The sequence below is a fragment of the Eleutherodactylus coqui genome, chromosome 9 (assembly GCF_035609145.1).
Source record: "Eleutherodactylus coqui strain aEleCoq1 chromosome 9, aEleCoq1.hap1, whole genome shotgun sequence".
NCBI lineage: Eukaryota > Metazoa > Chordata > Amphibia > Anura > Eleutherodactylidae > Eleutherodactylus > Eleutherodactylus coqui.
The window spans coordinates 76,397,585-76,413,410 of NC_089845.1; the positions used below are offsets into that span (position 1 = coordinate 76,397,585).

The 15,826-nt window shown below is 42.8% G+C and overlaps 1 protein-coding gene across 8 annotated transcripts in view; it reads right to left on the reverse strand.

The window, feature by feature from the left end:
- Positions 1 to 15,826, reverse strand: part of PTPRM (protein tyrosine phosphatase receptor type M) — a 665,244-nt gene that overhangs the window by 338,207 nt on the left and 311,211 nt on the right. For all 8 annotated transcript variants that reach the window (XM_066579573.1, XM_066579570.1, XM_066579568.1 and 5 more), the window contains exons 8-9: positions 9,622 to 9,930; positions 5,035 to 5,144 (exon numbers count right to left, since the gene is read on the reverse strand). In XM_066579573.1, the coding sequence (XP_066435670.1) occupies positions 5,035 to 5,144; positions 9,622 to 9,930 (419 nt within the window). The remainder of the gene's footprint in view (positions 1 to 5,034; positions 5,145 to 9,621; positions 9,931 to 15,826) is intronic.

Consider the following 15,826-nt stretch of genomic DNA (forward strand, 5'->3'; position numbering starts at 1 on the left):
GTATAATAAAAGCTTCGCTGTGATTAGTTGCTCTAGACAATAAAGATTTTATTTTAGACAACTTTCATAAGAGTGTGGTGTCCGGCTAATGTTCCCCATCCCACTTTGTACAACAAACTTTATTGGAATATTGTTTACTGGGAAATATTAATGAGATGCGCTAAGAATGAGAGAAAAGCTGCAGAGGCTTTTGAAAAATTCCCGCCAGAGTCTACAGCAGTAGGCCGGTGGGGCAAAATGCAAAGGGACCTCCAGGTTGGTTTGTCCTGAGTATTTTGTGTACTCCAAATAGCTGACCCCTCTGTACTACAACTATTATTCCTAGTTCTACTGCACAATTTTTCTGAGCGAGGAGATTTATGTATACAGATTTCAGTCACCGTCCCAGGACGGGCTTCCTAGTAGTATTTCATAATGCCATGCAATGCTATTTGATTTGAGGCTATTACAGAGTTTGCCTCAAAATAAGCGACAAAAGCTTTCATTTAGGTCTCTTAGGGTGTATAGATGTCCTAGAGAGGTCATGCTTTGGGCGCAGTCCTTCCATGCATTATATAGTCACCCATCTTTCTGAATGGCAGTCATGTAATAATACTATGTTTCTCCTGCAGTGGTTGAAATGTATGAACATAAGTAGCTTACAGCTTATTGCCCGAGGTCAGAGCAGCCAAATCCGCAGTGATCAGTTGACTCCCCGGCCGGCTTCTGAGGGATGTCTTCATGAGACAATCCATTTAAGAAGAAAACAACATGTATAAAACATCCTAGATAGAGGCGAATACGGAAATCTTTTCCTTTTTTTGCTTAGTTAGCAGAGAAGCTTGTTCTAAATGGAAGGAACATAATGATGGACATTTGAAGCTTACAAGTTCATTGCCAATTATTTTTCTTACTGATATTTACATCTTATCTTTTGTGAATTTAATTGGTGCATCATTAGAAGCGGACCCATCAAAACAAGTCAATCTGTCTCGGTTAGCGCCATTTTAATTGCCACAGACTGGTCAAAGAATGGGAATGGCTGCTGAAAATAGCTCCATTTATCCTCGTTTTAACAATAATGTCTACTTCTAGAAGCCTGGTTTTAGAAAATTTCTACTAGCAATTCAAGCACATTTTTTAAGGACAGCCATATGCATAGTAAAAGGGACAAAAATAAATATTTCAGTAACCTTTTGTTTCCTTTACGGCTGTCAAAAATTGACGTTTTTGACTTGGCAGAAGCATTTGTGATTTCAAGTCCCACTAGTTGTCAAGGAGTCTGAGTGACAGTTAAAAAGTACAGTTTTCTTCCTCCGCTGCTTCAAACACTATTCAGGCTAGTGAAAGAAACCTCTTGTGTGTGCATTAACATTAAACCAATGTCTTATTTATTAAATTGCCAGATTCTCCATGAAGAGTCCTGTCGATATCTTCTGTACATATTTAAGTCATAAATACTAAGTGATTTAAATGGTAACATATTTTGCATCATGGGCAGCTCCATTTAAAAAAGTTATTGGACCAGTAAAAAAAATACCTTAAGCCCCATTTATACACGATTATCGCTCAAAATTAATTCAAACGATGGCTTTTGAGTGATAATCGTTGCGTGTAAACGTTTCCATCTTTCACTCTTTGGCTGAACGATGATTTTTAGGCGAGCATAAAATCCATCGTTCATCCGGGGAGAGATAGCAGGGACCACATGCTGTGTTCTCCAAGGGAGTAGCTGATTACATTGTATTCAGCTGACAGTCCATGCAAAGACAATGCAGCTGAGTGTAAATTCCAGAGTACATGGTGGGATTTGCAAACAGCTGCTTGAGACTCATTTACATACAAATGAAGCTGATAAAGTGTTAATGGACATTAGTATCCAATAGCAGTTTATGCAAAACGATCGCTAAAACTGTCAATCTTTCTATCGTTTGAAACATTGTATTTGCGTGTAAATGGGCCTTTTTCACATTAGGAAAATTTCCTCAGACAATTTGAAAGAAAAGCAGCAAAATAACAGCTAGATGGGTGCGGTGAAGTCCTTCCTCCTGATTACAGCTTGACAGTTCAGACTATTCCATTCTTTTTCACCAGACCTCTAAAGCAGTTAGGTAAAGGTCACTTGTTTGGCAGGGAATTGTTCTTAGAGACCAAACAGCATATAATTGTGAGAAATTTGCATTCAAATAAATGGTAATTTTTTTAAATTACAGCTGCTTATTTCTCTTATAATAGGCTTCATGGGAAGAAATGCAGGTGGAGCACAATGAAAGAGACTATTATGCTATTTCGACTTTATTGTCCCAGAACAATCCATTTGAATTGTCATTTTTATCATTCATCTTGTTTGACTTGCACAGGGACACATGAGCCGACGTTAGCTGTGAATTATGGAGTCTTCCAAAGCCAGAAGCAATTTATGTATGCAGCTGCTAAGAGCAGGGTATGTTCTTAAATGTACAATCACTAATGAGATCCTGGCTACATGTAGCAGTTGGGACAACTATTATGAGGACAAGCAGACATTTAGGTGGCTAGTTGGTCAATATTTTGAACATTAGTTAAATAAGCGCTCCACTGGATGACAGGCGTGGCTATAATGATATTCTTACTGTACATTTGGCAACATTACATTAGCTGATTTAACCCGTTGCAATCCAATTTTGGATTCAGGGTTTCCTAGGTGGCTTTCTCTTTCTGCCATTATACAATGGCGCCGTCTGCTGGCTAGAGCCAGTACTGCGGTATGGCACAAGCTGGAGAGGCCCCTGACAACAGAGCGGCCAGTAATGTACAGTAAGAATACCCTGCAGGACATTTTCTGACATCAGAGCTGTACAGCCCTCAATTAGAATGTCTTCAGGCGTCAGACAGTGGATTGGAATGGGTTTAAGGACGTCTGTCACCTAAATTTGGCCTTTTTACCCCTATATACTGTATATGCGGTATCATAAGAAGCACAGTGTACCTTTCACCTTTTGCCAAAGTATGTGCTATGCGAAGATGTTGGCCAATAAGTTTCTTCCGCGCCATATGCTAATGAGCCCCGGACTGTCTGGGCTCTCTTCTAGCCGATTCTGCTTATAAACCACCCCATTTCTTGCTGAGTGACACCTCCTGCGTCACCCTGAGCGATCGGGCACATGCTTAGTGACTCGTTTTGAGGCTGGACTGACGTTATTTGCATGTACCGTTATCAGTTTGGTGTAAGCGCATTGGAGGTGGAATGCATGACATCTCCAGCAGGAAGAGCAGGAGACATTACTAAGCAAGAAAGGGTACGATCATTAGTAGAAAACACTAGAAGAGAGCCTGAACAGCTGGCGGACCACTCATCGGATGATCCAGGACTCATTAGCATATGGCATGGGAGAAACTTATTGGCTGACATCTTTGCATAGGAGACACTTTGACAAAAGCTAAAGGTAACACCAGGTTCCTTATGACAGCACATACATAACAGTATATTGGGTTGCTAGGTAAAATATAGGTGACAGACTTTCTTAAACTATCAATGTTCCTGAGAATTAAGGAGACAGAATACTGCTTTAGTTATTGCGGGTGTCCTGCAGTACCTTGTGCAGCGGAGCAGCCAGGAGCGCTGCTGTGCAGGGAAAACCTAGAAGGGGATGCAGCGCCAAACAGCACTGAGGCACCTTCATTCTTAGAATAAAGGAGATGGGGTACCAGAGCTCAGACTCCTACGTATCCATAAAGTGATGGCATGTTCTACTGATACAACCTCACTTTATAAGATGGGAAGATTCCTTTGGTCAGTTTCATACACGCGTTTTACTCGCACATTTATGCACCCATAATACATGCAAGTGGCCCAGCCCCAAATGTTGGTCTACAGGACATAAATAGGTCATGTGAAACTGACCTTTAACTAGGAAAAGTAAGTATGTAAAGATGCAATCTTTCACCACATACATGCTAGATTCACACATGCAGTTTTGGTGTTTTAATTCTTTTAGCCACACACAAGACATACAGTAGTGCATCCCAAAATCAGGACATTATATAAAGGATTTGGTAGAGAGAAAAAGGAGAAATATTGGGCGAAGTGGGGCTACCCTTGATGAATGACCATAGAGATCAGGGAAATAAACCCAACTCATCTTTATTAAACTAAAACCTAACACATTGAGGCATTCTGAGACACAACCCCTTCCTCAGAATGGCTGGGTAGAACGTACCTCCTGAGCAAGCGGGCAGCCTGAGCACGTTCAAGGTGAGAAAAAGTGACAGGTTGTCACTTGACATAACCCGTCACTTCCATCTCTTTGAACGCATCCAGGCTGCCCGCTTCTCAGGAGCTGCATTCTATCCAGTCATTCTGAGGAAGGGGTTGCATCCCAAAAATGAATCAAAGCATTGTTTTTTTAATTAATAAAGAGGAATCAGGTTTATTTTCCTGGTTTCTATTGACCATCCAAACTGCATCCAAACTACACATGTGAATCCAGTCTAACTATTGTCTTAGCTGAGGGCCTCAAGACTGGAGTGAGCGATGCGCTCCCTTCAACATGTATCCAGGAACAACAGGGCATCTATAAGTGGCTTTGCCTGGTACTGCAGCTTAGTGACTGTACGGACGAGCTGCTATGCCTGGATAAATAGTGGGCAACACTGTTTCTTCATTGTAATGGTCCTGGGGGGCTCGGGAGTTGAGTCCAGCATTGATAACACACTGATGGCCAACCCTAAGGACCAATGACTTTTCAGAAAAAAACAAACTTAACCAAATGGTGCACAAGACCTAATAAGTAGAGGGCGCTTTCCTCCTCATAGACGTCAGCCAGTTTATGCTGTTAGATGTAGAATATCCTGCAGAAAAAAAGTATTTCACAGAAAGAAAACGGTCCAACATTCAAATTTCTCTTGTCACTTCGCTTTCATGACCATTTTTTAGAAATTGCCAAATCTCTGGCAGCTGCAGAAGTGTGATAATAGTGGCCAAATAAATCATCAGTTTCTGGAAATGCAAGTTTTCATGTATTAAATGCCAGTCTGTTTCACACTGATATATTTAGTAAGATAATTGTAACTTACATCATACAAGGTAATAATGCCGTAGGTCTGCGCTGGCTCCCTCCATTGTAGGAAAATCTTCTCCTCAAATGTACTGCTTTGGATTGACTCAAAAGGTACGGCACCGGGCACTAGAAAAAAAAACTAAGCGTATAAGACGGCAATTTAACGTAATGAAGCTATTATTTCTTTAACATAGTGTACACCACATGTGTCAAAGTCATGGCCCACGGACTGAATCCAACCCACCACATGATTTTATGTGGCCCTCGATGAGTTCTGGACGCAGAAGAACCAGCTTACCACTTTCCCTGGAGCACGCAGTCAGTAGTTGGCAGAGGTGGGCGGAGCCAGCGCAGGAAGCAGGTGCCATCTTGGATTCAGATTTCTGGTGCGTACCTCCACACAACTCTGTTGAGTAACTTACAGGTTGTGGCATAGGTCTGACAGCCCTACACGGCTACCTGAGCCACCCTCCAAGGTAAGAAGCTCAGTGATAAAGAGGTAGATGGAGAGAAACCTCATCATAGTACATAGAGCTCCACAGCCATGTTAGGGAGTGGTTACATTTGGGGCTCATTCACATGGGCGGATGCCGTTTTGGTCCATGAAACATGCAGCATTTTCACAAGCTGAAACTGTGCATATTCACTGTGTATTTGGAAGTGGTGTTTTTTTTTTGCTCTTTGCCAACGTATTCACTTTGTTTTTCACGTGTGCATAAAAACAAGACAAACAATGATCCCATAGGTTTCTCCTGCTTTCATGCACAATTCCACTGAATTAAATGGGCAATTTTAATCCGTAATATGTATTCTGAGATTTTTTTCGTACATGTAAAATACACATGTAAAGAATGCGTGCGTGTATGCGCCAATCTAAATCATTGGGGATCAAAGAGGTTTTCCAGTGAAAAACTATTGATGGGTATAGATAGGTCAAGAGTATTGATAGGTCATCAATAGTTGATCGGCCAGGGTCCGGCTCTCGGGACCCCGACCGATAAGCTGAGCGGCGCATGCTGTCAGCACTGCAAATACACAGAGGTCGGAGATGAAGCAGCGGAAGCCTCCGCACCAACATCTGTGTAGTGGCCGGAGCTTGTGACTGCAGACACAGCTGGCGTTGATTTCAATGAGAACCAGGTGCTTGCAGTTACAAGCGCTGGCCAATACAAAGAGGCCGGCGCAGAGACTTACACTGCTTCCGCTCTAACGTCTGTGTATTTGCGGCACTTACAGCATTGCGCTCGCTCAGCTGATCGGGCGGGATCCCGAAAGACGGACCCCAGCTGATCAACTATTGATGACCTCTCCTGAGGATAGGTCATCAATAGTATTTCCCTGAAAAACCCCTTTAAGCTGTACATAATATGGAGCGCAAATACAGCCATGTGAATGACCCCTAATAAACAGCCCTTTGAAAGTGACAAGAATTCTGATGTGGCCCTCGATGAAAATAAATTGGACATCCCGGGTATAGACTGATACTGTCCCAGTCTACAGAGGAAAGCTGACAAGTGTCAGGTAACAGAAAATATCAGCCTATTAGTAGCTGCTGTGAAAACTGGAATATTTCAAGATATTTATATATGCAAAATCACATACAAAAAAATAAATACCATGAATATCTTTAAAAATATTCATTCACTGAGTGGCTCTGATTGGCTCATCGAGTGCCATCTGTGATTAGCCAATCCCAGCGCTCGCTTTGCTGGAGGCGGGGTATTCAAAGCCCTGTCACCAGAAGAAGCTGAGATGGCAGACGGGGAGGACGCTGAAGTTTGCTGCCGAAGACCATTGGGACGCCGCGGACCAGGTGAGTATAAGCCCCCCTGAAAATAAGACATGGTACCTTTTTGGGGCAAAAATTAATATAAGACAGTGTCTTATTTTCAGGGAAACATGGTAAAAAGAGGTGTTTTCAAAATATCTAACATCAATGCAACATTTGGCTGAGTTGAGAATAATGCAGAAAAGTGGGTTTCAAAAGTGTGAACTGGCTCAGTGACTTTGAGGTGATTATAGTTCAGCCTCTTGACTGTATATTATGGTCTGTAGCTTATTTATGTGAATATACAGAGTATTGAATTACACTGTCCTCCCAGCAGGCAGAGAAGGTACTGGCTCTAGCTGATCATATGATGCTGTGCTGACGATCAAGGGATTGATAGCACAGAATAATAAAATAGAAAGCAGGGATAAATCTTAACATCAAGATGGTGTCTAATCAACATGGAACAGGAGGCTGCACTGGATGGAAATTACTGCAATATACATATAAGACCTCCATAGTGTGACAATCGGGTGAGGGGTGCAAGGATTGAAAAAACGTGTTTTTGCTGGAGTGGCCCTTTAAATTCATGGATAAGGAGACAATATATTCTGGCCTGCTATTCTGTACATCAGGGCTTCAAATGCTTTTTCTACCAGGACATGACCCACCTGAACGTGACGATTCTTGGCTTCACCAACTGTTAAAGTTCATGCCAAAATAGAAATAATGAACTCAATATAACATTAAATAAGAGCAAAAGAAGTCAATTATGTTGCTAAAAATTGAATATTGCAGCCGGAGTAAAGAAATCAGCTTGTGATCACTAGTGTCACATCTGTCGGTGCGGACCCCTGACCAGTCGGAGGAGCAGCGCTCTACATGATTGATTTGTTACACGCATCTTACAGTCTATTCCCTTTACTACATAATCTGAATTTCAAAAGAATTCAATTTATTTTAGAACACACAAAATGTGTCAGACAATCAGAACAAGCAGGTGCTTTACTACAAGCCATTTGATGTTTAATATCATTTGGCACACATCAGACATGGAACAACCTGAGCTTCCCTTACATATACATATTCTCACTTCTTCTTGTTCTTCCACCCCTGAATGGCGTTTTATTTGTAGTATCAATATTTTATACCGCCATGTAGGTTATTACTTCTGCAGCGATAAGGCTGGATTCACATGCTGTGGTTGGGTTGTGGTAAAAACGGTTCAGGGAAGCCCAGGCACCTTTTTTTATGATTCGCCACGGTTTTCCCAATACAGTTTTTGGCATGGTTTTGACTGCACATCAACCGAACTGGGAGAATACAGGTTACAGGTATATCCACTTGTGGCAGATTTGTTGCGGAGATTTCATTGACTACAAATCCGTTCCATTCATCTGATTAGAGGCATTTCTGTAGCAGGAACATGGAATTCTGCATGAATGGGACAGACTCGGAAATTTCTGCAACCAATTTGGTTTAGTGTAAATATATCCCACGTATGATCTAGAAATGCACCAAATATCACACACATTTCACACGCTTTTAGTATTTGGTAAGGAATGCTTTTACAGCTGGAAAGTACAACGCCATGAAAACTTTAGAGTGTTACTTACTGAGATCAACAAGGCAGCACTAGAGGGTAAAACAAAAGACTGAGCATTGAGGAGGCCGAGTCCTGTGTGATGGTGCCTCTATGTAACTCAGCTATGCTTCAGGGGGGGAATACATCCATATGGTTTCCTTCACACTCAGGAGGCAATTCAAAAAGGTGTTTATACCAGTTTAATGACCTACAATGTCACAAATTTTGACACAATTTGCACCAATATGTGTTCTTTTTGCGCTATTTTGCACCGACACACCAATTTTCTAAAAGAGGGTGAAGCTTTGGCAGATGGTGGTGAGGCCTCATGGGCCCATTGGATTTAATATACACTCATTGTAAAAAATAAAATCAAGCACCTAGAAGGAGTTGTCGGAATAGAATAAAGCTTTCTCTATGTGATTGTAACATTGCTATTGTGAACACATTCGAAGGGAGGCTCTAATACTCTGTTGTACCGCCTCTAGCTTGGATACAAGATGTGATATGAGTGGGCATGCAGGCTCTAGTAGTCTGTTGTACCGCCTCTAGCTTGTATACAAGATGCGATACAGGCGGGCATGGAGGATCTAGTACCCTGTTGTACCGCCTCTAGCTTGGATACAAGATGTGATACGGTTGGGCATGGAGGCTCTAGTACCCTGTTGTACCGCCTCTAGCTTGGATACAAGATGTGATATGGGTGGGCATGGAGGCTCTAGTACCCTGTTGTACTGCCTCTAGCTTGGATACCAGATGTGATACGGGTGGGCATGGAGGCTCTAGTACCCTGTTGTACTGCCTCTAGCTTGGATACCAGATGTGATACGGGTGGGTATGGAGGCTCTAGTACCCTGTTGTACCCCCTCTAGCTTGGATACAAGATGTGATACGGGTGACCATGGAGGCTCTAGTACCCTGTTGTACCACCTCTAGCTTGGATACAAGATGTGATACAGGCGGGCATGGAGGCTCTAGTACCCTGTTGTACCTCCTCTAGCCTGGATACAAGATGTGATACAGGTGGGCATAGAGGCATACAGGTTCTGTATGGTTTCCTGTGCATATCTGGCGCATTGGACTGGGCAGACAAACACCAAGTTTATTAAGAGGTGTATAAACTGCACTATGAAACAAACATATTGGCCTTACCAACTGGACAATGTATTTGTGAACACTTTGCTCTTAAAGCTACAGTCAATTTCAGAAAACGTGTGCATTTTGATAATTTCGATTCCATAAGTACCTACCATCTTCGTCCGTCTGTACTACTAGTTCCTGACTTTCCTTCCACCCTTCTGGATTCATGAGCACAAGCTTGACGCTGACATTGGTGTAAGGTGTCAGTTTGGTGATTGTATGTTGGGGATGTGAGCTCTCCATATCCCAGCTGACTTCCTCTCGTACTTGCTCCTGTCCTCCAACCTGGTACCTGTACTGAATAGTGAGATTGTATCTGTGGCAACGTGTCACATTATATCCGAATGGCTCCCAACGAATGGTTATTTCCCGGGATTTTATTTCAACCACTTGCAGCTTCCTTGGACCATGCATTGGATCTGTAAGCAAGCACATAAATGAACATGTAAATATATTGCCTAATACAAGTTGGACAGACATCTAATAACCTTAGTATAGTTGTTGTCTCCCATGTTGTCACCAACGGTTCCATTACTTGGTCTGAATGTAAACACTAAGAGTGGCAGTTGCATTCTCGCGAGAACAAGAAAACTTACAGACATGATGGGGATCCTATCCCAAAATGACTTTACATTGTGTAATATTTCAAGTATGCCAGAAGACACATGCCAAACAGTAACTTAATAGTTAAAAGTGACAAGTAAAGAGAAGAAAAAAGTACACAATAGTAACTACAATGTGCATATTCATATGCAGCCTGGATGACTGAGTGACTAAAAGGTTCCTTTATTTAAAAATGGCTAATTACAGTTGCTATCACTCAGTTAATTCCCACCCCTAGTTACCTGCAGGTCTCAGGTATGCACATGGCTGACCTTAGCTATGTGCAACCCGTGTGAATGTGCAGGTCCCCAGCCAGCAGCTCATGGGGGACGGAGGGTGGAAGGGGCTGGTGCACCAGGTAGACATATACTGTGGGTGATCCACCTGGGCAAATTACTTTCTTTCTCTGTGTGGCAGCCTCTGGTAGAGCTACATAAATCATCCTCCTCCAGGCTCTGTCTCCTCCCCTGTGATGTTTCAAGTGGTTTCAGCCCATCGGTACCTCCACAATATAGTTGCCTAGTTTTGCTGCTGTATTTAGGTATGACCTTAGTTCTGGGGCTGTATTTATGTTATGAGCTTGGTTCTGATATTGTATGTTATGAGTTTGGTTCTGGGGCAGTATTTATGTTATGATCTTGGTTCTGGTATTGTATCTGTGTACTGATGTTGGTTTGCACTGTATTTATGTTGTGAGATTGGTTCCCAAGCTGTATGTATGTTATGAGTTTGGTTCTGGTATTGTATCTGTGTACTGATGTTTGTTTGTACTGTATTTATGTTATGAGCTGGGTTCTGGTATTGTATCTGTGTACTGAGGTTGGTTTGTACTGTATTTATGTTATGAGCTTGGTTCTAAAGCTGTATGTATGTTATGAGTTTGGTGCTGGGGCAGTATTTATGTTATGATCTTGGTTCTGGTATTGTATCTGTGTACTGATGTTGGTTTGCACTGTATTTATGTTGTGAGATTGGTTCTCAAGCTGTATGTATGTTATGAGTTTGGTTCTGGTATTGTATCTGTGTACTGATGTTTGTTTGTACTGTATTTATGTTATGAGCTTGGTTTTAGTGCTGTATTTATTCTGGTGTGGGTATGCTGCTATCGTGCTGCTTTCTGCACAAGTTGAATACAGGCAGACGGCTTATTAGTGCAATATATATATATATATAATATTTTTTCTCATAATGGAGAAGGGTGTACAGGGTGCCATCTAACCTAAGGCCAGCACCGGATATAGCTATCCTAGAAACTGTTAGCAGAGAATAAGCATTGGAACTGTTTTTGAATGGCAGAGTAAAGAAATAAGAATATTCTGTTCCTGGACATAAATGCTCCTTCCCTTCATAGTACAATGTGCTATAAATGTGCTGTATGTACTGAATCGGTGGGAAATAAGAGCCAATGTTCCTTTGAGAAAGTTAACTTTTTATGGCATTGTTTTAGCTGCACATCACTGTGCTATGAGTGATAGATTTCTATTTTCTATTAATTTAGTTATAGGTTACAAAGCTGTTTTTTACTGTGCCCCAGTTTACTTGATAAACTAGCAGTGTCTCTCTGGGAATTATCTCCATTTATGATAGGCCCCATTGGCATGAATCATGAGGTCAACCGAGACACTCTAGGTCCACTGATTCATGATAAGAAAGCCAGATTGCTTCCCTGCAGAGAGCAATGTTTATCATGCCTGCAGTTCAGTCAGGTAATGCCTATCAATTCCCCTGACTGTGCCTGTAGCATCCGACATACACCAGTGCTTTCCCCCTGCCAGCTTGAGCTGGGTATCAAGCAGCGAAGCCTGACAGGTGCAGTTCTGACCTGAGGGAGTAGCAGGCCCATATTTAGCCCGTGGCACTTCTGAATTCCATTTAATCAGAGATCCTAGCTGTTTCTACGCTTGCTATATGGCACAGGAACTGACTGATAAAATCAATTTCCATGGCTGGTACAATTCATAGTTAATTTCTTCTGAATTCACACTTTAGCTTCTATTACAACTGTGCCGTGTTTTTTTTTCCCCATGAAACTCAATTTCTGCATCTCTGAGATGTTAAGGTGTAATTTGAGGATACTGCCAATGATAATCAAAACCTGGCTTAGGAATAAAAGATCTTGCTGCAGGGGCTCAATTCCTCTTTAGTTTGTCTACTGGCGTGTGCAGAAAAATAAATATGCAAACCAGGGGCATTTGGCTTTTTTTCTTTACTTTTATACAGTGAATTCTTTAATTTACTTCCAAAACATGGATTTAATGATAGACAATGGGACGTCGCCAGCTCTTCAGCGATGACCAAATTGCAAATTATTTTCTTCAGATCAAAACTAACCCGGCCAGTTGCCTTTCCATAGACATATCCATCCCGCTATTTTCTGTGCTGTCATGCACATTAGTGTTATTGTTACAGCTGCAAGAAAAAGTAAGTGAACCCTTTGGAATGACCTGGATTCCTGCATTGATTACCAATAAAATGTGGTCCGATTGTTTGCCTGTTACCCAAGTTAGAATTAGAGACAAATAAGGCAACCAAACTAGTAATGCAGAAACAGTTGTACCATTCGGGTCTTATTTAGCACATTCAGGGAGAAAAAGTAAGTGAGCCCTAACATTAAATTACTTGTAGATCCGCCCTTTAGTAGCAATCATCTTCACCTAATATTTTGTGTAGTTGCAATTAAAGGAGATGTCTCGAGGCAGGAGTGGATTTTTTTTTATTGCCCAGTCCCCCTAATTAAGCATACATTACTAAGCCCCCCTGTAAATGACTTTTCTAGCTGGTTTGTACTTACCGTTCCAGCGTTTCAGCAACTTATAAACATTTTCCCAAGATGGCCGCCGGCTCTTTTCCCTTCGCTTGCTGTAGCCCGACGTGCGCGCTCCCGAGACGCTACCAGCTGTGTCTCCCTGACAACCAGACGCCCCGCAGCCGCCGACCGGACCCCTGGAGTGAACACGGCCGACCAGTCACCCACCGCCAGGCAGCAGGTAACCGGCGCAGCCCCCCCCCCCCCAGCACTTTTCCTCCTTGTAAATGTGTTTCAGCTCATCAATATTTCTGGGATGCCTTGTGTGCATAGCTCTCTTCAGGTCATGCCACAGCATCTTGATATGGTGAAAGCTGGGTTTCTGACTTGGCTATTCCAAAACACAAAATATCTTTTTCAACCATTCTTTAGCGAATTTACCGGTGTAGTTTTGCGACATTGTCTTGTTTCATGGGTGTTGGTGTGAAGGGTTCTTTAATTCTCTAAACATAGCATTGTGCATATGTGCTAAAAAGTTCCACCGTTGTCTCATCTGTCCACATATTTTCCCAGAGCATTCTGGAGGCATCTAGGTGATCTTGGGAGAGGGACCTGAGAGGGACAGGATTGCTTTCTGGACACTTGCAGCTTTCTTTGTTGTTTTCTTCAATGAACACCATTCTTGTCCATTGATTTTCCAATAGTAGACACATAAACAGAGGTTTCTGCAGATATTTTGCTGTTACCTTTTTCTTACCTCTTTCAGAATTGACTGCTGTGCTTTGGGAGTGATCTTAACCGGATCCCCACACTTCGGAACAGAGGCAATCTCCACTTGTAGACAATGTTTAACCATGGATTGATGTCCACCAAGGTGTTTAGCATGGACTTTGCAGTTTTTAAACTTCATGCATCTCTACAACATGACTACTGAGATCTTCTTAAAGTTGTTTGCATCAAGGCATGATTCACACTAACCAATCTTTCTTAAGAAGAATGGAAGTGTCAGTAAGCAGGCTTTGTGAGCTGTTATTTAATGGGAAAAGCACCTATGAATCCCACACTTCCATTCTCATCTGCTTAAATAAACCTATTTCTGCCAATTAGCTCTTGGAGAACTCATTAACTCAGGAGTTCACTTTTCTCCCTGCACTGTGAATGTTTTCTTAATAAATGTGCTTAAAAATGTGTTTACTAAAATAAATGAATGCTACAACAATTTGCAATTAGTTTAATTTGTTTACCAACTTTTCCTTGCAACTGTACATGACTTGGCAGTCTTGTATATTACAATACAGCTATACAGCAGAGTAATGTAACTAGCAGTTAATGCCAGCGATGAAATGCTTACTGAGACCAGCACTGACAATACATTAGACAAAAGTCACTGACACCCAGTGAGAGAGCTCACATTGTCAGTGCTGCAGGATACATTACAAATCAGTTTAGTGGAAAAATATTTGTAGAGAAGCATATTGGGGATATGATTAGACAATAGAATAGCTATGCTGTGGAGGATGATAAGAGTAGAATGCATTAATGTGTGTGGATTCTGGTAATGGAGAAATATGTGGTGAGCATATCTAGCAAAAACAGTAGATATGAAGACAGCGGAGTCCAGTGCAGTAATCTATGGCTGTATGACATCTTCCTATAGGGCACTGCCATACAGGCTCTGGCGGACTTCTAATCTCCCCTACATTTATTGCTCTTAGAGGAGAATACCACTATGTTGTTTTACTGTCAGACTCTGATTTTCCATATGCCTCCATCCGAAATCACTATATAATAGGCAGGCATTATACATATGCCAATATCATGGGGCTTGTATTAATATTTGCTAATTATCTATTCTAATTAATATGTTCCTTTGTATTGTTTAAGAATACATCGTTTGGTAATCTTTACGAGTTACACGAGGAAAGTTATGTCTTAAAGGGGTTGTCCGCCGCCCAAACTGATTTTTTTTCCCCCATTAATGCCCTGTGGAGTAGAAGCATCACACACAACAGCCTTTCCCATAAAAATCGATATTCTGCTCACCTTTTTATTCCTTTTCTTCCCTTTATAAAGTTTGCCTGAAGAATTTTCCAAAGATGGCGCCGCTGGCTAGTTCCCATGATGCACTGCTGCCTCTCTCTCTCCTCAGCGTGCGCGCTCCCGATGACACCGGTCACATGACTGGAGGAGCGGCGTCATAATGCAAACGCACACTTCACTGCTTTGAATGGAGCCGGCAGCCGTCCGGCCCCATTCAGAGCAATGAGAGGGCAGGTAGAGCAGTGCGATCTCCTCCTAGAGCTCTGACAGCAGTAGCAGGAGATTCCTTCATCTCCTCATCATGTCCCCTCATCACTGGGACAGTGTGACAACAGTGTCCCAGTGTCCAGTAATGAGGGGACATGATGAGGAGATGAAGGAATCTACTGCTACACCTGTCAGAGCTCTAGGAGGAGATCGTGATCTCCAGCAGCACTTTAATAGAAGAATCGCGATCCTCAGCTATTGAAAGTGAAAGTAGCACCAAGCATGACACACACACCGCCCCCTCCACACTGCCCCCACACACATGCACCCCACAGTGTCCCCCTCCAGTGCCCCCCCCCGCAAGTCACCAGCTGACAGCTCCGACCAGCAGCCCCCGCCCCCCGCAAGCCACCAGCTGACAGCTCCGACCAGCAGCATCCTCCCCCCCCCACTGGCTGTCAGCTCCGACCAGCAGCTCCCCCACCTTCCCCCTCACCCCCATCCCGGGACTACTGACTTACAGGTCTGTCACCCCTACACCTCCCCACCCCCACCTCTGACTACTGACAGCTCGCAGCACCCCTCCCCCGTGAGAGACCGGCACTCCACTCCCCCTCCTCCACTTCCCTTACCTGTCAGCTGAAGATCCCGCGGCCGCGCGGCCCCTGCAGGCAGACCAGAGCTTCCTGAAGCAGCCGGCAGAAGAAGATCTACTGCGC